This window comes from Oncorhynchus tshawytscha, unplaced genomic scaffold, assembly GCF_018296145.1.
Source record: "Oncorhynchus tshawytscha isolate Ot180627B unplaced genomic scaffold, Otsh_v2.0 Un_contig_19528_pilon_pilon, whole genome shotgun sequence".
Lineage (NCBI taxonomy): Eukaryota > Metazoa > Chordata > Actinopteri > Salmoniformes > Salmonidae > Oncorhynchus > Oncorhynchus tshawytscha.
Genome location: NW_024609408.1, coordinates 81,636 through 104,655, shown reverse-complemented (window position 1 = coordinate 104,655; position 23,020 = coordinate 81,636). Strand labels below are relative to the sequence as shown.

Sequence of the window (23,020 nt, the reverse complement as noted above, 5' to 3'; positions counted from 1 at the left end):
CTGGCTGTACCTTGGACTCTCCTGAACCTGGACAAGGGACACGGAGCGTGTCTGTGCGCAGACTTTTTGACTGTTTAGGATTTTTGAACATGTTGTAAAACGTGTTTTTGTGTGCATAGTGTAAATTAGTTGATGTCATTTTGAGTCTCAAATAAAACCATTATGATACTGTACATAGCTTCAGTAGGGGCAATGGTACATTTTTTACCTCTCACCTATAACTTAGCCTGTTGTAGGCTACTACAGAACTGTTATACGCACTGTTGTACAGTATAGCCTATAGCAGGGGTGTTCAACTCTGACCCTATGAGGTCCAGAGCCTGCGGCTTTTCTGTTCTACCTGATCATTAATTGTACCCACCTGGTGTCTCAGGTCTAAATCAGTCCCTGATTAGAGCACAACATTGAAAAAACCCACAGTGGAACTGGCTTCGAGTTCCAGAGTTGAGTTTGGGGGGACAATGGTATATGACCTGTGTTTACGCAAGGCTTGTTTATATTATTAACTTTGTCACTACACTCGACCCCGAATCTCATTTCAAAACATTTACTGTCTCAACCTCAGCTTTTATAAGAGGAGCGGGGCCCGTCACACAGTGGACTGCAATTATCGTCAAGGTTACTAATTGATTAATGTAGTACAGAGCACTTCTGGGCTATGGTTAAACTCTTTAATGTGGCTTAAGTGCCAAAGCACTTAGAATTAGCGATGGATTTGATTAAAGTAAAAGGCATGATGGGGACTAGGCTCACGGGAAGCTACTGTGTAGTCATCTATGCCCCAAAGGAGTCCCACAGACGCTACCTGGCAATCAATTACAATTTGTTAAGCTAATAGATAATGTGTTAGAAACAGGCTTGTAATCCTGCCTGTTGGAATCAGGGGTCCCTTCCCAGGATGCATCTAAAATAGCACGTTATTCCCCAAATAGTGCAGTACGTTTGACTAGTGCTCTATGTGCCCTGGTCAAAAGTTGGGCACTTTGTAGGGAATTATGGGCCGTGGTCAAAAGTAGAGCACTATGTACGGAATAGGATGCAATTTCGGACACTTCGTTGCAAATTTCTAATGGCTCTCTGTACAGACAGACTGGCTCATGCTGGCTCATGCTGCCAGTGTGTTTGTAGCAGGGGAGAACGACTGCCCCCTCGGATTGATGCCATGGAAGTTCGAGGCCAACCGACGTACTAAAGGCTTTGTTAGCAGAACAACAGTATCCCCCATTATAGTGAATGGAAAAATGACAATCTTCATGGTAAATCTTTGAGTAAATAAAACAATTTAGAAGACAATCATGGTACCAACAATTGCTTCTAACACACCAGATGTATGTCCTTGAACCGATTATTTTAAAATCGCACACAGAAGAAGTTATAAGGATAATTAAGTTGCTAATGGCAGCCTGCAGTACTCCGGTCGGCCTTCAGCTTCAGTTACTCAATGAGAGGGAGCAGCACTTCCTGGAATAGCTCAAACTGCGCATGTTATGTCTCCATCAGACACCATTTAAACAGACTTGGCTTCAATGCGCTATTGAGTCTTCACATAGGAATGAATGGTGTCACGTGATCAGTGGCTTTGTCCATTCATATATACAGTCATTGGTTTGTAGAGAGGAGTTTCAAAGCGCTGAGATAAGCACTTCACTATGTACAGACTGATAATAGCAGAGAGATATTAGAGCAAGCAGAAGAGGGCCATTTTACAACCAGTCATAAACACTAACAGAGATCAGCACAGATCAGAATGATTGTCAAGAAAATTGCAAAAATGGTCTCTGTGGAGAGATTCATTTCACCACACAAGCCATATTGTTAAATATTTATACAGCACAGAACATTACAATGTATTATCAGATAATGTTTTATTATCTAGGTGAAGTGTGAGTTACACTGTAGCGGTTATCTATCTGGCTCCCCAAGGTCTACTTTAGAGGGTTAGATGTTGTGAACCGGTGGTTCGTGTTACCATAGAAACCCTGGGCCTAGGATATGGGAAGTAGCACACTCACATGCAACAGCACTGGGTCTGAAATGGCACCCTGTCCCTTATATGATACACTTCTTTTGACCAGGGCCCTTCTATGACTGTAACTTGGGACTCAACCTGTGTTACAGTACTATACAGCACAGGAGTTTGGTGGCAACTTAATTGTTGAGGACGGGCTCGTGGTAATGCCTGGAGCGGAATGGGTGGAAAGGTATCAACAACATCAAACACATGGTTTCCATGGGTTTGACGCATTTCCATTCGCTCCGTTCCAGCCATTATTATGAGCCGTCCTCCCCTCAGCAGCCTCCACTGCTGTACAGGTGTGAGTTGCTGTTTTTTACTGTGCGTCAAAGTGAGGCCATCTTGTTTGAGTTTAATTACCAAGAAGGATGACGAAGGCTGAAGGATGATGAAGGCTGAAGGATTATGAAGTATGAAGAAGGATGAAGGCTGAATCACTATTTCTCAACACGTGATTGTGTGAGAATCAACCCTCAGCCACGGGCAACGTCCGGCGAGACAGAACGCTCCCCCTCCTCCTCTGACCGACAGGTTTTTAATTGGACTTTTAATCAGAGTCGACTGCAGGAGAGTTGAGGAATCTTGATATCATCTGAGGGGGCGATAATGATAAGGGACAGTTTGGCAACTGCAATATTCACGCTCGCCATTCGTCATTACAAATTAGGCCGCTCAATAACGACCTACGTCTTCATTCACACGCTCCTAATTGCGGATTGGAGATTAAAAATAACTTTAGGAGAGATTTGCATACAATGTGGAAGCGATACCAGAGGTTTCTTCACAATAACTTTGGAGTCAGGGTTAATGAGTTTCATAGAGGAAGTGCTTAAATTTTGCTTAATCTCCATGGAGATTGAATGGTTGGAATTACCTCATCATATAAAGGCCTCTTGGATTCAGCCACAGTCTGATTAGACAGAGACACATTCACTATGGTAACCAGTCACTTTAAATACCTAATCTATCTCTAGGAGATAAGCACCTAGGCCTATACATTCCTTCCAATTCTTCCCTTTGGGAAAGACAGAAACAAGTGGTGATATACTGTACTCCCACTGGGCACACACTGGTTGAATCAAACGTGTCATTTCAATGAAATTACGTTGAACCAACGTGGAAGACGTTGAATTGACGTCTGGGCTGAAACGGAAGCTTTTTATCTCTCCTTGGCAACACATTTAGGAGCATATCATTATTTAACAGAACTAAATTAAATGATTTAAGATATTATACAGTCGATAATGATTTTATATAATGTCTTGCATTTTTTTGTTGGTTGTGGGTCAATTCTAGTAGGTGGTTGAGATATTTTCTCAGTTGCTTTACATTTCAACTCAAGGGGGAGAAAGCCCCTTCACTTGGGGCTCCCGAGTGGCGCATCGGTCTAAGGAACTGCACCTCAGTGCTAGAGGCGTCACTACAGACCCTGGTTCGATTCCAGGCTGTATCACAAAAGGCTGTGATAGGGAGTCCCATAAGGCGGTGCACAATTGTCCCAGCGTCGTCCGGGTTAGGGTTTGGTCGGGGTAGGCCGTCATTGTAAATAAGAATTTGTTCACAAATAAAATAAATACAACTGGACACCTGCCATGGAGGATGCTTCCAAACTAAGATGTCTGTGAAGTGACATTAACAACTCTCTAACTCTACCCTCCAAACTTGCTTACAACTAACTGCACACCACTCACCACAATGACATCCGTTCACAACAATCCTAGTAAAAGTCCTACAGGTCAGTATATCAACCCTGCTGCAGGTCTTCAATACACCAGCTGCAAAACATTTTAGTGCATCAAGAATGGATTGGATTTATATAGCAGTTTTCCCAGTCGCTCAAATCGCTTTATTAGATGTGGTGTGTCAATGTGGGGATATTTTTCTCAACCATGAGTGTCTCTGGGAGGGGAGGGAGAGGGAGAAAAAGGGAGAGAGATAGAGTGTTGCTGCAGTGTGTGTGTGTGTGTGTGTGTGTGTGTGTGTGTGTGTGTGTGTGTGGAACCTCTGTCCACTGGGGGACCAATGATTTATAGAAACATCTGTCAGCCGTTATAAAGCAGTCTCTAGTGAAGACAGCCAAGGTGACCTTAGTGTGTGTGTGTGTGTGTGTGTGTGTGTGTGTGTGTGTGTGTGTGTACCTGTGCTTGACTTTCAGCATGTGAAAGGTTACGTACGTGTGTTTGTGTGTGGAACGGCGGGGTGGTTAATAACAAGCCACTATAAAATGCTCAGGTCTGCAGTGTGTAGTGTTACACAGTGATGGGAGTATGCTGGAGTGGAGGAGGGAGAGGAAGATAGAAAAAAGTATGTGTTCCCCTATGAACAAGAGCACATAGGGGAACACAGACACACACTCGCATAAACGCATGCACACACACACACACACACACACACAGAAGCGCACACGCACACACACACCTCAATCCTTCCAAACACCTTTTCCCACAACGCTTCCCAACAATGCAAAGTAATGTAGGCCATATAGTCCACAGGGGCCTGAGCAGCAGACGACATCGGAGGAAGTTCCTTACTGTAGCGCTGCCGGTGATTCAAGACAACAGTGAGTAAACAAAACAACTGGAGCAGTACTGGGGAGGCGCTATAAGAGCTGTTCTGGGGTCAGGGAGAGAAACAAAAGGACTGAAGCAGTACTGGGAAGGCACTATAAGAGCTGTTCAGAGGTCAGGGATAAAGAGACGCTTCAGAGGGGAGGCAGGGGCTTTAGCCGTCCTGCTGTTGCTGACTGATATGGCGCTTTAATGATAGAGAGAAAGAGAGAGAGAGATAAAAAGAGGGGGAGAAAAAGAAAGAGAGAGAAAGAGGGAGAGAAAGAGAGTGAGAGATATAGTGCTTTTATATGACATCATCATAGAGGGAGAACATAAAACTTGACATGATTCATTACATCACCCAGTGCTCCAGAATCAACCCCAGTGGTTCATCTATGGAGAATAGCTAAGCATCGCTAAGATCACCAGACCCTTAAAGAGACTTATAATCACATACTTACCAATCTCTAAATACAATCAGTAAACAGCAATTAACACAGATACTGATCCCCATGATAAGATGGAGTCTGAGTGTGTCTGATGTGCGTCTAAAGATCCGACAGGGACTTATTTGTGATTTGTATTGGTAATTGTAATGGCTTGTGCTCAAGCTGCGTCTAGGCTACACGAGTCCTCTACGGATTTTCTGTGTAGCTGAGATGAGTCTCTCTCTGTGTGTGTGTGTGTGTGTGTGTGTGTGTGTGTGTGTGTGTGTGTGTGTGTGTGTGGAGCTAACTGGGTCATAGCAGGAGGTTTAACACAGTTTAACTATGTTTCTGAGGTGGACATTTTATCTGGAGGGCTAGAGGCAGTCTTGATATAGACTCTAACTAACATGCAGTCGAAGCACCACGCCGAAACCTGATATTCAGTGAAGCTCAAAGAACGGTTATGTAGTGGTGACTGTAGAGGAATTTCCATAGAGAGGGGGAAAATGCCCCGTGAGAATATAACAGAATCGTATGAGACGACACAACAGTGACATGCAGAGAAATTCCCTCACCCAGATAGAATGTAGACTCTACTAATCTTTTCCAACGCTAGAGCATAATTTGATTTCTTAAAGCGCACTGACACATTAATGTTAGATGATGATAGACTGGCCAACTGTTGATGAACACGGGCTCTCAGTTTAATTAAGTTTCTGGGCCCCGCACAATTTATTTTCATCTAAATCAATGATCATCTGCAAGTCAAATAGCCTATATCTATTTTTAAGGCAGGGATTTCATTTTCCAAACCCTATGATTTATAACTCTAAAATAAAACTCAGTTTCAATTCCACTCCCTAGATTTCTTATCCTGCCAGAGAGGAGAACAGCAGCACTCATTGTACAACATTACAAAACAACCTTTCTATTTCAAACAGGTGCATTCAAAACAGCCCCACCCCCAACCGTCTGAGGGGGGTTCTACCTGGAACCAAAAGACTGCGGTCATGACCAGATTGGATTCTGGGTAGTGATATTAGACAGGACATACAGTGCAGAGTGTGATTTTAATATTGAATAATACAGGCTGCAAGTTACTATGGCAGAGTGAGAGGTATTTTTTCTCACTTTTTTGAGATCCCCTACCTCCCATGTCTGTTTCTCTCTGTCTCAGTCTCTCTATCTTACAGTCTTTTCATCACAATGAATCTCCTCTTGTGTTTAAAACATCCACCGCCTATGGCCACTTTCAAATGGGAACCAGTCGCAGGGACACGGGGGGCGAAGGGGACATTAAATATTGAAACACCAGCTAATTAAGGCCGGGGTGAGGGAGTCAGCATTAAGGCTGGTGAGCCGACTGCTGCTGGTCGTGATCTATGGACAGAGAGACGGAGAGAGAGAGCGCGAAGAGACAGAGAGAGAGAGAGATTGGGGAACATTGAAGGAAGATGGGAGGGAGAGGATCAGGGGATGCTTGTAGCTCTACACATGTAGAAAAGGTGTCAGTACAAATCCAATACATCTCCCAAAGGTAGCAGCACAACAAAATAGGTTGGTGATGCACTTCACTGTGGCAGCCCCTTTAATCAGCAACTGAGATGACTGTCTGGTTGTGAGTGTGATTCTCGTCTTAACACCTTGAATACCAGGGGGATGGACTTTTGTGTGTGTGTGTGTTCTTTTGACAGGGAACAGAATAGCCCAGGACACCTAACCTAACAGCCCACTGTGACGAGTGCAGTGATGAGTGGTGACACACACATACACCCAGACACACAGGAAGTGACAGCACAGTCCTGTGAAATCAGTGTATCACACTGAGACAGAGGGTGTATTCAAACAGACAGTTAGTTGTAATTCCCAAACAAAGTAGATTGGCTGTGAATATTCCCCATTCCACAGTAGGATGTGATGGTAAGCCTATATGAACACGTTGAGACTACGTTTTCAATGTTTTATCATTTAATAACTTCATTACTCTTAATAACAATGTGGAGGAAACAAGGTTTATGTAATATTTTTAAGCAGATATTTTCTCCTGAGGAAAAAAAGTATGTTTAAGATGATTCTAAAAGAGACTAGATGAATTGAAAGTTTTAATTAACTTTAAGTAAGCAGACTCATAGTTTAATTTACTCTGCTTAACCCATACATTTCACATCACTGGAGTTGGAATGTAGACCTACCTACCTCTCACAATGACTGGCTTTGGAATGTAGACCTACCTACCTCTCACAATGACTGGCTTTGGAATGTAGACCTACCTACCTCTCACAATGACTGGCTTTGGAATGTAGACCTACCTACCTCTTACAATGACTGGCTTTGGAATGTAGATCTACCTACCTCTTACAATGACTGGCTTTGGAATGTAGACCTACCTACCTCTTAGAATGACTGGTTTGGAATGTAGACCTACCTACCTCTCACAATGACTGGCTTTGGAATGTAGACCTACCTACCTCTCATAATGACTGGCTTTGGAATGTAGACCTACCTACCTCTTACAATGACTGGCTTTGGAATGTAGACCTACCTACCTCTTACAATGACTGGCTTTGGAATGTAGACCTACCTACGTCTTACAATGACGGGCTTTGGAATGTAGACCTACCTACCTCTTATAATGACTGGCTTTGGAATGTAGACCTACCTACCTCTTACAATGACTGGCTTTGGAATGTAGACCTACCTACCTCTTACAATGACTGGATTTGGAATGTAGACCTACCTACCTCTTACAATGACTGGTTTGGAATGTAGACCTACCTACCTCTTACAATGACTGGCTTTGGAATGTAGACCTACCTACCTCTTACAATGACTGGCTTTGGAATGTAGACCTACCTACCTCTCACAATGACTGGCTTTGGAGTATAGATGCGTCATAAAAAAACAAATGGTGACTTACATTTTGAACATCTGTCTTATGTACTATGTACTTATGTACTATGTACTTATGTACTCTCGGAGGACCTGAGCCCTAGGACCATGCCTCAGGACTACCTGGCCTGATGACTCCTTGCTGTCCCCAGTCCACCTGGCTGTGCTGCTGCTCCAGTTTCAACTGTTCTGCCTGCGGCTATGGAACCCTGACCTGTTCACCGGACGTGCTACCTGTCCCAGACCTGCTGTTTTCAACTCTCTAGAGACAGCAGGAGTGGTAGAGATACTCTTAATGATCGGCTATGAAAAGCCAACTGACATATACTCCTGAGGTGCTGCACCCTCGACAATTAATGTGATTATTATTATTTGACCCTGCTGGTTATCTATGAACATTTGAACATCTTGGCCATATTCTGTTATAATCTCCACCGGGTACAGCCAGAAGAGGACTGGCCATCCCTCATAGCCTGGTTCCTCTCTAGGTTTCTTCCTAGGTTCTGGCCTTTCTAGGGAGTTTTTCCTAGCCACAGTGCTTCTACACCTGCATTGCTTGCTGTTTGGGGTTTTAGGCTGGGTTTCTGTACAGCACTTTGAGATATCAGCTGATGTAAGAAGGGCTTTATAAATACATTTGATTTGATTTGATTGGATACTAATGGATTTACACATAAAAACATGCATTTTGAAAAAAAACAATTCTCTAAAAGTCCTCTAATAGAAGCCCACAGTAATTCACAGATTTAGTCATTTTTACTTTAACTGTGCCTAATCCAATCAAAGATGTAAAACCCAGAATTAAACTAACCCAGCAAGTGAACGATTCTAAATTTAAATTATTTTGAAAATAAACTGTTTTTAAGTCTTTGAAGAGACTATATTTCTCCTTCTCCGCAAATATTCAACCATCTAATTTCAAAAGTGGTTCTTTTGTCCTAGCTTTGATAAGTATTTTAATTTTAATTTAATCTAATTTTAATGAGAGATTATAGCGAGAGGAAAAGGGCTTGAATAGTGTGGAGTACTGTATACACACACTAATGTGTGCTTTGGGTCAATTTCACCACTGTCTCAAAGACATTCTTTTGGGAAAGGGCTGTAAAAGCCCATTGACAACTAATCCACAAGGAGTACACACCTCCACTTCTCTACTACTGCCTGCTGAAACATCCAGAACAACGTCCCCTGTGGTTTCAAACAGCCTTCTATAGCAGTTTTCAGATGCACTTATTGAAACAAAACACTGTACTTGATGATACAGTGTGTACAACTAAGCATATACAACATCATAATATTTATGTTTTGAATCAGAGCAAATCAAAAAGCTGACATTTCATATTATATACGAACAGAGTCTAACCAATAGTTTAGAAAAAGAAGAGTAATATGATTCCATAAAGGACATGACAAGCTGGGTGTTTCATGAGGATGGTTCACAGACCAATTGGAAGAGGAATTTAAAAATAGAGACCTCAGAGCTCCTCGGATTAGCAATGTCTCTACTACTTGACATTACTCACGTTCTCAATAGTTTCCGGTCCCCATAGATCAGCTATCAGCTGCAATATTGCTTCAAACAGACCCTTTACCCATCCTCAAGCAATATCTGATAACACATTGTAACTGAGGAACTCACACTGTGGGGATACATGCTGCTAACACTCTCTTGAAACACCTGTCAATGAATCCAGACAAAAACTGCTCGGCTGTAGATCAGTTTTCGACCTTGAGTTTTTAAAAATCCAAAACGGAGAGAACAGAGACTAAATATAGAGCACCTAAATGCACACAGGCCCAGTGTTATATTGTATATAAGACGTACGGAAATGAGCACAGCAGAGGTTTTATTCTTCTTCTTTATCAAGACAAAATAAGTAGTTACCCAATTCAAAATAAAATCTGCAACAAAAAAACAAATAATAATATATTCATCTTATAAATAGAGGTTGTTCAATACACCCGGAACGTAATCGTACTGTATATATACCAAAATGCACCCACTGCACTGAGAAGTAGTGATATTTAGTTGCACATCTGTAAAAGGTATGATACTGAGAGTAATATGTATGTACGCCCAAAGATCAAAGGCATGTACTGTATACACCAGGACTTCATAGTGGTAAAATTAGTTATGACTGCCATAAGTACTAACACACATGCGTTTCACTAAGATAATATTATTGCCATTTTTCATTAAATACTGTTAGAATCTCTCATCTAAAAAATAAGTTGTCCATAACAAGAACCTATTTTAGCTTTTTGTTTTGCCCTCTTCTGTTGATAATCATCAACCCTATCTAAGGTAACATTGCATACCACAACATCTGACCAGTAGGGTTAGGGAGAGATCCCAATATCCACACATGGCTTGGCATCGGAGGAACCATAACAAGGGGTGAACCAGCCTGCTTTATAGGGGACTCAGCTGATGGTGTGGGCTGCATACAGCCTGCTGCTTCTCCTTCTCACTCCAGCACGGCGGTAGGGGGAGGGTGCGCGCAGCACTTGGGCCGTCTGACATTTTTCAGCATGGACCTGAAAACGTTCTGCTGCCTCCTCTTGTTTTTCCTGCTGTTGGCGTCGTCCACGGCAACGGTGGCGGGCGAGTCGGGCACCACCGGCGGCACTGAGATGGACTTCCTGAGTGATGACTGGGTCACGACCTTCTTCTCTTGTTCTTTGATCTTACACTGCAGGTGGCTCTGGATGGCAAAGCCAAGGGACTCGGGGTCAACGGATGCTCCGTACACCTCCCAGGTCATCCCCTGCTCGTCCCACAGCACATCGTGCACGCTCTTCTCTCCTTTCTGTTTCCCCTCCTCGTCTTCGTCCTCCTTTTCCTTCCTCTCCGGCTCCAGCTGCTCCTGCTTCTTCTTGCCCAACAAAGCCTTAACGCCCCCAACCCCCTTAACAATGCTCTGCTTCGCTGCTTTCACTGCCGTCTTGGGTTTAGTGTCCTCTGTTTTTTTGGAGGTTGTCGTTGAGGCCTGGCTGGGCTTGGTAACGGAAGGAGTTGACTGCGAAGGAGGAGGAGCAGCCTTATTGTCGGAGGATTTGGTCTTGCTTGCGGGAGTTGGCGACAAGGGGGATGGAGCTTTAGCAGAGGGAGGCTTGGCAGGCTGCGTTGGCACGGTCTGCGCTTCATTAGACACCTTTGGTTTCTCTGCTGCATTGGGCTTGGATTGGGAGTCTGCCACTGCCTTCTCGCCTCGATGCTGGTGATGATTCCCTTTAGCTACCGGCTTGTTTTGGCTGCCGCACGACTCGATGTTGATCTGGTAGACGGGCTGCAGAGGCGGGAGTGCTCCTCTCTGCTGGATGTTGCATAGCGCTGCTGCCCCCCCGACTGCCAGATCTTTAGGCTTGGCCCCCAGCCTGGCGACCTCTGCATGGAGGGCCGCCACCGCCTCCTCTGCATGGAGCACCACCCCGGCACTCTGACTAGAGCATGACCCCGCCTCCAGGGTCAATCGCTCTGACCCGGACCTGAGACCTGCGGTGTAGTTAGGTGGCGGGGGACAGGATGGACTGCTGCCCATGTGAATCTGGTGGAGGGGCACCTGGTAGACCACAGACAGGCTCTCAGCTGCTGCTTCCTCCCTCAGGGCAGCACCTCTGTCAGTGGACCTGTAGGGCGGGGGCAGAGGAAACAGGCTGGGGCTGGTGGAGACCGCCCGGCTGCACACGTCAGCCACTGCCTGGACCTCCACGTCTTGGCCCTGCTTGCTATGGGTGGGGGTGGCGGTGGGGGTGGCAATGGGGGTGCGGGTCATGGTGGAGGCCTCCCGGTATAGTTTGCAGTGGGCTTTCTGTTGCATCTCCTCAGAGACCGAGGCAGTCTGGACGGCTTCGTCTGTCACCTGTGCTGCATGGTGGGCAGGCTGCTGGTTCTGGCCCTGTTGGGCCTCAGGCTGTTGGTTCTGGCCCTGTTGGGCCTCAGGCTGTTGGTTCTGGCTCTGTTGGGCCTCCGGCTGTTGGTTCTGTTGGGCCTCGTTGGGTGACGAGGGAGAATCCTTCTGTGATAAAGACTCTGACGATGCCGCCTGCAGGTGTTTATCTAAGCAGATCTCCGTCTTTGCTACTGGAGTAGGTTTTAAATCCTTCTTCTCGGGGGGTACCGGACTTGAGGCCTTATTCCTAAGCCCTACGTTCTCCTTGCTGTCTGATGATGGAGGTGTGATGGTGATGGCAGCATTGACAGGAGCTACTGTAGTCTCCTTGGTCTGTTCCGGCTGCGATGTAGCTGTCGTTTTATTATATTCCATTTGGGAAGGAGGGTTCTGAGAGTTTGTCTTGGGCGTATTTTCTTTAGAGGCCTTTAGAGGACATTCTGGTGGAGTAGGGTTGGTGGTGGTGGCAGGGCTAGGTAAAGGTGAGAGACTCTGTGTTGTAGTACTATTATCAGCCTCTTTTGATTTGTAAAGAGTTGGAGCAACCTTGTTTGAAGTCACTGCAGCTCCCTCTGCCTTACCTTGTTTGGGAGTCGTCAGAGACGTCAGCACTTCAGAGGCCGAGGTATGCTTTGGATCACAGGTCTGAGGGGGATGTTGATTTGGTGTGGTTGCGTTTTTGTTGTCCCCTTCTAGTAGTGACTCCGCTTTAGCTACTGCAGAAACTCTGACTGTAGCACTCTGTACTGCTGTGGGCTCTGGCGATGGCTTGGCTGCACACCCCTCCCCCGCCCCTGCTCCACCAGGCTCTTTCTCTCTGCAGTAATTTGTATGCACGTCAACCTTTGATGATGTAATGGCGGACGACAGGCTAGCCTTACAGATATGCTTCTCCTTCTCCTCGGCGGCGGCTGTGGGGGTTAATGCTGTCAAATTGGCGTTGCCGTCCCTACGGCCCTCTGCCGTCGCCTCGGTTACACTCACACCTCCTCGGCATGTCAATACCATCTGCTGCTCTATTCCAATCACATGCTCCGATGGCGATTTCCCTCCGTCGCCATTGGTCGAGAAAGTTGTGTTGGTGTTGGACCCCACTCCGCCGCCAACCGGTTGTTCATGGCCAGTTGATTGGATCCTGGAGGTTGTGTTGGGGGTTGTCAGACACAGGTTATCCTGTGTGTGTTCTGTAAGGACAGGGGTAGTAGTAGTGGTGGGGGCAGGGCAACCCTGGGTGAGGTTCAGGTTTGGTTCTTTAGCCCAGTTGGCGTTAGACTCCTGGTTTCCCAGAGCTTCCACTCCAGCCAGCTGAGGGACCATTTGGACTTTCACTGTCCTTTTTGGGTTGGTTCCCATCCTGTATTGAGACAGTCCTCTGAGCCACTTCTACTGTAGGGATCCAAAGTCGAACCAGGTGTCCACAATCCTGTCCCTGTCTATTTGTGTAATTCCCTATAAAGTAGGAAAAATAGAATAGTTTTAGATTCAGAGAAGAAGTATGAACAACACATTAGATCCTTCCATGTAGATAACGATACTATATTATACACCTTATATAGTATAATATCCTATAATATAGTGGAGAATGATGATCTTGGTCATGTCTTTCTCACTCTTGCATATTACATCCTGACCTCAAAGGTGATTTCGAAACACCAAAAAAGACGTGAGACTTTATTACAATTTTTTTTAAACAGAAAGACATTTTAACTTGAAATTAGAAAACTAACAGGATGAGTGATGAGGAACAGTTGTACCGCAGTGTAGTGCACTCCAAAAAACATTTATGGATATTCATCCTCGAGACCAGACATCTGATGGAGAAGTGACCAATGAGGCAATATATTAAAACAATGGGAGTTGACACCTTCGCTTATTTCTGACTCCTAGTATCCGTCACAATAAAGACCGTGTGCCAACTATCGCATCAGAACTGAATGAATTAACTGAATCTGTAAACAAAGCAACAGATAATAGCAATAACTCCAAATGACTAAGAATAAGCCCAAGACAATGATGCTTCAAAACTGACCTAAACTGTTTTGCTGCTCAGAGATGGTTGGCCTTTCCTCTTCTCATTCCAGTAAGTACATTTCATTTTAATGTGTCTCTGATGACTGCAAACTGATTTGAAATGATGGACCATGAGCACTCCGAGTCCCTTTGGAGCAGAGAAGATAAAGCAATGCCAAAACTAAGATTAACTATGCCACAAATGATTTTTGCTCAAAAACTGATGGAATTTGAAAGACTAAGAATCACAAACACTTACCACACACTTCAACAAGCTTGAGTGAATTAAATAATTCCTCTTAACCCAGGAGGAAATCTATTGAATTATCCTTAAGTGGGGACAGAGGCATTGACTTTGCAATCGCAACAAGTGAAAGCAATAGTGTAGCCTTAGTTCCATGTTTGATTTTACCATTAGAAAAAACATATATCCCAATGACCCAGGGCAGTGATTGGGGACATTGCCCTGTGTAGGGTGCCGTCTTTCAGATGGGACGTTAAATGGGTGTCCAGACTCTGTGGTCACTAAAGATCCCATGGCACATATTGCAAGAGTAGGGGTGTTAACCCTGGTGTCCTGGCTAAATTCCCAATCTGGCCCTCATACCATCATGGCCACCTAATCATCCCCAGTTTACAATGGTCTCATTCATCCCCCCTCCTCTCCCCTGTAACTACTCCCCAGGTCGTTGCTGTAAATGAGAATGTGTTCTCAGTTAACTGACCTGGTAAAATAAGGGTAAAATAAAGAGCTATCAGACACTGCAGCCTACAGATGTAGGATCTTAATTTGTTTCCTAAAGTAAGAATATAATCCTGCAGCAACAGGAAATGTGAATTATTATGTGGACTATAATAAATGGACAGTTTTGTAGGAGTTGATCAATTTTCTCAGCAACAAAAGAGTGATCAAATTACGATCCTATATCTATGACAGAAGTCCTTTTAAAAAGGTCTGAAATGAGCCATCTGCTGGCCTCAAACACAGACCTCTGTGTGTTTGTTGGTCTCATCTGTTGCAAAATCTCCCCTGAAGCTACAGCAACAGAGCTGTTTATTGTGGACATAGATAAGACACTGAACCATTTCGGGGAGATTTCAAATGCACTTCAATTAGCCCATTGGATTTTTCCAACAGGCTTCATTCATCATAGAGTCTGTTCATTTTCGACTCTGTGATCTTATGTTCCTCGTCATCATTCTACAGGTTATGGCAATTAAAAAGCAGGCCTGTTGTCATTAATAACAAAGTAAATGTCTCAACGGGTTATCCTTATCCTTCTAAATCAGACACTTCTAGTTACTGAATGTCCTAGCCAGGCTACTAAATATTCCATTTAGAATTGTAGGCTCAAATACATCAGAGTGTATTGGCTTATATGTAGGCCAAACGCACACACCCATCCGAAAATAAATCTCAAGCAGTGTCTAAGCCTGCAGCTGCAGACTCCAGACAGAGAGAAATAGAAAGAGTGAGTGAGCAGGGGCCCACTCAAAAAGAAATCTGATTTCTGAAAGGTACAAACTAAATGGCTTTGCCATGGTATTTTTAGTACAGAAGGAAAATAGGATGGCTTGTATAGTCCTGAGTGCTTGAGTTGTGATTTGTCAGATTGGATTTTCCATGCCACACAGTTGGCAAACGTGCACAGTATATTCACACTATACGAAAGTGACCTATTACTACTGCACCACTCTCTGGCTATCGGACAAGATCACATCCAACCCCTTGGAAGTGTGAAGTGAAATGATGGTTCCCTATGAAATTGTTCTTCAATGGCCAACCGAGCATTCAGCAATCAACTCTCCCGCAATAATTGAACCAGGTGTACAGGGGCGAAATGAAGAAAAGGAATCAGAGCAACTCAGCACTCATGCAGACACACTGTGTGTGACTCCTTGAACTGTCATCCGAGGACGTTCACATCCTATGAAGTGATTTCCTATGTAGTTTATCTCAATCAAAATTAGATGCTGACTTCAAGCATCTGTTGTTCTGGAATTTTGTGTCCTAGGGTGTTGTTTTTGGGCCTCACTATTAATCATCCTCATCATTAAGTTTGTTCTCAGCCAAGGAAAGGTTAGTCTTCTTTTTGGGCATGTCCAAATAGCCAGAACCTGTGACATTTTATTTTCTGCACAAAACAATGAATAGGCCCGTATTCATAAAGAGTAAGTGGGAGAGTAAGAATGCTGACCTAGGATCAGTTTAGGATCAATATTCCATATAATAGAACTGTGGGTTTAAGTTACTCTGTCCGAGTACATTTTGAGGGGAGAGGCAGAGGGATAGACAAGTCACTCCTTTATTCAGGGCCCGTAATGATTCATAACGCCCCTCAGAATAGGAGTGCTGATCTAGGATCAGGTCCCCTCTGTCCATGTAATCTTATTCATTATGATCTATAATACTAAACTGATCCTAGATCAGTTTAACTATCACGCATACTCTTTGTGAATAAGGGCCTTGGTTCCTTGAAGCAGGAGGTGACTGTATCCTACAGGAAGGGGTCAGTGTGTCCTCTGCCTCATATAGAGTAGATGTGGGGTCTCCCATCAGGAGTTCCATCACCCCATGCTAATATCGAAGATGAGCGAGAGGCCCCCAAGCTGTTCATTTGAGACACGGGAGCATTGTAATTAGATTTGTCTTGTTTCTTACTTCGATGGGAATTCAGTGGATTAAACCAAGCAGATGAATCAACAAGGTGGTAAATAAGATCCAGCGAGGTACACTATATGAGGACACCTGCTCGTCAAACATCTCATTCCAAAATCATAGGTATTAATATGGAATTGGTCCCCCCCTTTGCTGCTATAACAGCCTCCACTCTTCTAGGAAGGATTTCCACTAGATGTTGGAACATTGCTGCGGGGTCTTGCTTCCATTTAGCCACAAGAGCATTAGTGAGGTTGAGCTCTGATGTTTGGCGATTAGGTCTGGCTCCAATTCATCCCAAAGGTGTTCGATGGGGTTGAGGTCAGGTCTCTGTGCAGGCCAGTCAAGTTCTTCCACACTGATCTCGACAAACCATTTCTGTGTGGACCTCGCTTTGTGCACGGGGGTATGCACGGGGGTATTGTCGTGCTGAAACAGGAAAGGGGATAGAGGATAGACCATTTTTATGCACTTCGCACTTCAGCACTCAGCGGTCCCGTTCTGTGAGCTTGTGTTGCCTATCACTTCACGGCTGAGCCATTGTTGCTCCTAGATGTTTCCACTTCACAATAACTGCACTTTCAGCTGACCGGGGCAGCTCTAGCAGGGCAGAAATTTGTTGGAAAGGTGGCATCCTATGATGGTGCCTTGTTGAAAGTCACTGAGCTCTTGAGTAAGGCCATTCTACTGCCAATGTTTGTGTATGGAAATTGCATGGCTGTATGTTCGATTTTATACATCTGTCAGCAACGGCTGAGGCTGAAATAGGCAAATCCATTCATTTGAAGGGGTGTCCAAATACTTTTGTATATAGTGTATATTATTGCTAATCAATACAATATAGCGGTCCAAACAGGACATAGATTGTGTGAACACCCAACAGCATCATTCATTGGTAATAAATTAGGCTAATACTGACATTACTGATAAAAAAGGAAGAATACTGCTTTAAAAGCCCAACGCAGTAAAGAAAAGTGACGTTCCTGTGTTTTATATATATTTTCACACTATGAGGTTGGAATAATACTGTGAAATTGCGAACATTATGATAATGCCAGTGATAATGCCAGTAAGAGGTGTTTGAAAAGTCCGCCTGAAATTTCTGCCTGCCTGGTGACATCACCATGGGTAAATGAGTTAATAGACCAATAAGAAAGAGAGTTCCAAACCTCTCTGCCAATAATAGCTTGATTTAAATTTTCCCATCCCAACTCAGACCACTCCCAGACAGTCCTAACAAAATTATTGCTTTAGAAATGTATCCTTGCGAAGAAGCAATATTTTGTTTATTTTTTACAATTAGAATTGAAAATAATCACAGTGATGTACTTAAATTGTTACCCAGAAATTATTTGATAATTAAATAAAAACTGCATTTGGAAGTTTATCACAAAATAATTGCACATTCTACATTTGCAAAAATAAATACATAAAATATTTTGAAAACCATTTTCAAAAAGTTTATCGTACAATACAGTCGCATTAAATATATCTAGGACTACTGAGGTTTATCCCCTCTTGAATTGACTGAAATATTACATACAGTGGGGCAAAAAAGTATTTAGTCAGCCACCAATTGTGCAAGTTTTCCCACTTAAAAAGATGAGAGAGGCCTGTAATTTTCATCATAGGTACACTTCAACTATGACAGACAAAATGAGAAAAAAAATTCAGAAAATCACATTGTAGGATTTGTAATGAATTTATTTGCAAATTATGGGGGGAAATAAGTATTTGGTCATCTACAAACAAGCAAGATTTCTGGCTCTCACAGACCTGTAACTTCTTCTTTAAGAGGCTCCTCTGTCCTCCACTCGTTACCTGTATTAATGGCACCTGTTTGAACTTGTTATCAGTATAAAAGACACCTGTCCACAACCTCAAACAGTCACACTCCAAACTCCACTATGGCCAAGACCAAAGAGCTGTCAAAGGACACCAGAAACTAAATTGTAGACCTGCACCAGGCTGGGAAGACTGAATCTGCAATAGGTAAGCAGCTTGGTTTGAAGAAATCAACTGTGGGAGCAATTATTAGGAAATGGAAGACATACAAGACCACTGATAATCTCCCTCGATCTGGGGCTCCACGCAAGATCTCACCCAGTGGGGTCAAAATGATCACAAGAACGGTGAGCAAAAATCCCAGAACCACACGGGGGGACCTAGTGAATGACCTGCAGAGAGCTGGGACCAAAGTAACAAAGCCTACCATCAGTAACACACTACGCCGCCAGGGACTCAAATCCTACAGTGCCAGACGTGTCCCCCTGCTTAAGCCAGTACATGTTCAGGCCCGTCTGAAGTTTGCTAGAGAGCATTTGGATGATCCAGAAGAAGATTGGGAGAATGTCATATGGTCAGATGAAACCAAAATAGAACTTTTTGGTAAAAACTCAACTCGTCATGTTTGGAGGACAAAGAATGCTGAGTTGCATCCAAAGAACACCATTCTTTACCGTGAAGCATGGGGGTAGAAACATCATGCTTTGGTGCTGTTTTTCTGCAAAGGGACCAGGACGACTGATCCGTGTAAAAGAAAGAACGAATGGGGCCATGTATTGTGAGATTTTGAGTGAAAACCTCCTTCCATCAGCAAGGGCATTGAAGATGAAACGTGGCTGGGTCTTTCAGCATGACAATGATCCCAAACACACCACCCGGGCAACGAAGGAGTGGCTTCGTAAGAAGCATTTCAAGGTCCTGGAGTGGCCTAGCCAGTCTCCAGATCTCAACCCCATAGAAAATCTTTGGAGGGAGTTGAAGGTCCGTGTTGCCCAGCAACAGCCCCAAAACATCACTGCTCTAGAGGAGATCTGCATGGAGGAATGGGCCAAAATACTAGCAACAGTGTGTGAGAACCTTGTGAAGACTTACAGAAAACGTTTGACCTCTGTCATTGCCAACAAAGGGTATATAACAAAGTATTGAGATAAACTTTTGTTATTGACCAAATACTTATTTTCCACCATAATTTGCAAATAAATTCATAAAAAATCCTACAATGTGATTTTCTGGATTTTTTTCCTTCTTATTTTGTCTGTCATAGTTGAAGTGTACCTATGATGAACATTACAGGCCTCTCTCATCTTTTTAAGTGGGAGAACTTGCACAATTGGTGGCTGACTAAATACTTTTTTGCCCCACTATACATATCACAACGAATCACATGATACAATAGGTGAGTTGGGGGAATAGACCCTGACAATTGAATGGTCATATCATATCTCATTCTGAAATAGTAATTCGTAGGTCTGTGGGTTTCCCTGGAGATACCATATATTTAAAATACAATTTTATGCAGTCAGTGACCGGCTGACTAGAATGCATGGACTTAGCGATGGAGATAATGTAGCCTAGTCATACATCAACTTTACCATTATGACATGAATTCCTTTAGAAGCATCACATAGTAGAGAATATCCTTCTTTCTCATCTATTTCACGTTTCACTTCTACTACACATTTAGTAGGCCTATAGGCTACCCAATCCGTCTGTAGCTGTGAACGTGTCTATGCATTCGTCATATTAGGGTCTCCTCTCTCGAACAAAAATATCCCCACTGCAATTACAGTTTCAACCCCAGACAAGTATCTTATGATATAGCCTACAAGTGAATTGATATAGAAAATACAACATTATCGTAGCCATGACAAAACAAAGGGGTGTGCGGATGAATGCGATGAAAAGATACAGTCAGGTGAGAGAAACAACATCACAACCATGTCAATTGACGATGCACATCCGAACCCCACTCCTAATAACCAACACATCAACACTTAGGAATTTCAGGACCCCCCTTGCGGCTTTACATTCATATTTGACCTTGCGGAGGAATTCATTATCTGTACACTTATTATCTTAACGACACTTTATTCAGACAAAGAGGAGACAGCTTACCTGGTGCGGTGTAGTCCCCGTATCATATCATATTCGGGGGTTGATTACTGCGCTATTTAGTCCCTGTTTGTTTCCACGGTGCGGCTGAAGCACCCGGCTGAATATCAATGAAATAATTCCAAGCAGGTCTCCTTGACATAAAGCCGCGCCTTCGATCGGAGCGGTTCGGGATACAGGACTGATCAGAGGAGGTAGCCTAAATGATAATTGGGTCAAAGCATGTAATATCGATTTTCTTGCGAGGGTCTAGAGAAGATGTGGCTGTGCGCTATGACTCATGCTTGTTCGGTTGGGTCCTCCTCCTATACAAACAGTTATCATATCAAACTTGCTTTACTCTTCACTGAGCAATAGGCTACATTGTCATTGGAGCTAACAAATCGCGGTGTCACCTCTCTCTTTCTGCGAGATCGTGGTGTCCCAGGGGATGTCCACACTGCATTGTTTTCGGGATGCTCAATGACTGTAAAAGAGAAAAAGAAAAAAGAATGGGGGAAAAAATGGTATGAAAGAGAGGAGGACACAGAATGGTATGAAGGAGAGGAGGACACAGAATGGTATGAAGGAGAGGAGGACACAGAATGGTATGAAGGAGAGGAGGACACAGAATGGTATGAAGGAGAGGAGGACACAGAATGGTATGAAAGAGAGGAGGACACAGAATGGTATGAAGGAGAGGAGGACACAGAATGGTATGAAGGAGAGGAGGACACAGAATAGTATGAAGGAGAGGAGGACACAGAATGGTATGAAAGAGAGGAGGACACAGAATGGTATGAAGGAGAGGAGGACACAGAATGGTATGAAGGAGAGGAGGACACAGAATGGTATGAAGGAGAGGAGGACACAGAATGGTATGAAAGAGAGGAGGACACAGAATGGTATGAAAGAGAGGAGGACACAGAATGGTATGAAGGAGAGGAGGACACAGAATGGTATGAAAGAGAGGAGGACACAGAATGGTATGAAGGAGAGGAGGACACAGAATGGTATGAAGGAGAGGAGGACACAGAATGGTATGAAGGAGAGGAGGACACAGAATGGTATGAAGGAGAGGAGGACACAGAATGGTATGAAGGAGAGGAGGACACAGAATGGTATGAAGGAGAGGAGGACACAGAATGGTATGACAGACAGGAGGACACAGAATTGCAGGGACATCAGACATCAAACATAGAGAAAGCCGCATTTAATTACATATGATAGGCTAGTTATTTCCTGCTGTGGTATCATCTATGTTCCACATAAAAAAGAAATGATGTTAAGCATTTGGAGCATTGGGCACTATATATCTAGTGGGAACCACAACACTGTCTAGTGTTGTGTTGAGGCAGTGGCTATACACGATCCATTTCCATCACTGGATATGGATGTGACTATGCATGCACTTGCACTGAAGGGGAAAAGCATCATAATTATACCCTGTACTCAGTGGCGGTTCTAGCTTGTTCCCCCAACAACAAAAAAGCACCATTCTGCGCTAACTGTAATTTTTATTCAGACATTTGGAAACACAAATAAATAATCATAACATTTAAAACTATATAAATATAAATTTATATACAAAAATAGGACTCCTAAATATCAAAAAGAAGTAACAAAGACAAATAGAAACAAATTGTAATATATAAATAGAATAAAAAAGATAATCGAATTACACTATTACCCTATTCCTAACACACACAAAAAAAAAAACATGAAACTGCACAAATCCGTAAATCACACAAATACACAAATAGAACAACACACTTATAAAGAAGGGAACCTGATTATTACACTACTGCACTTCAAACAAGAAACACACCAACTAAATTGCACAACTAATTGCATTAGTACTGTACACTGTCAGAGGTGCGCTATTTGATAGATTCCCCCAGCTCCCCCAACCCCGGGCTTCCAGTGGGGAGACCTGAGGTCAACCTACCCCCGCTTCCTCCCCATCTTGTACTTTTGAGTTGGAGACCTTCCCAGGCAGTAGCATGCCTAGCTCATAAACTAGAATCAGGACGCCCACTCCGACAAGGTTAATTGACCCACAGTCCCACACGGTGACATGATATCATTGACGTGACGTGCAAATGAGCGATAGAAAACAGTTCACGCAAATGTCACCATTTGGAATATTATTACATATATTGTCTGGTGCGGGCACCCCATGCTGCCACCGGCAAGACGCTGCACCGGGTGGCTTCCCATGTCGCCTATGCCTAAATCCGCCACTGCCTGTACTGTATGCAGTGGAGATGTGATGTTTCACTGTGACAGTACAGTACATGTGGTGCTGTTCGACATCAGTGCACTCAGGGGGACAATGGCTTTAGTCTAGATTTCCAGGTCAAATGAATCTGATTCAGTATCTCCTCCATGTGTTGTCCTCCCTGTCATGTCCCCAATCCTCACCGCCAAGACACTGTGTTATGGATCATTGCTCCCTGGGATCCTTGGGAAGTCCAACGATGACATCACCCCGTTGAAGTTGAAATGTAAAATGGTTAAGGTAAGGGTTATTGTAATGAACATGAGGGGAGACAGAGAGCTGGTTTCAAGCGCAGGGTGCAGCAGGTGTTTATTGCAAAGGACCACAGGAGGAGGCAGGTAGCTGGGTCCAGGGGCAGGCAGAAGGTCATACACAGGGGGTCCAAAAGGGAAACAGTACAGGCAGGGAAAAGGCTAGTAAC

At 43.8% G+C, this 23,020-nt stretch overlaps 1 protein-coding gene across 1 annotated transcript; it reads right to left on the bottom strand.

The window, feature by feature from the left end:
• Positions 1 to 9,710: 9,710 nt before the first annotated feature.
• On the bottom strand, positions 9,711 to 20,875 carry LOC112232056 (G protein-regulated inducer of neurite outgrowth 3-like). Its single transcript, XM_024398867.2, has 2 exons — positions 20,343 to 20,875; positions 9,711 to 13,222 (listed from the first exon to the last, which is right to left on the bottom strand). The coding sequence occupies exon 2, from the start codon at positions 13,124 to 13,126 to the stop codon at positions 10,349 to 10,351; it is 2,778 nt and encodes a 925-aa protein (XP_024254635.2). The 5' UTR covers positions 13,127 to 13,222; positions 20,343 to 20,875; the 3' UTR covers positions 9,711 to 10,348.
• Between the last annotated feature and the right edge of the window lie 2,145 nt (positions 20,876 to 23,020).

Bases quoted from the DNA above. Each gene is read 5' to 3' on its own strand.
- LOC112232056 (XM_024398867.2), bottom strand. From the start codon at position 13,126: ATGGGAACCAACCCAAAAAGGACAGTGAAAGTCCAAATGGTCCCTCAG.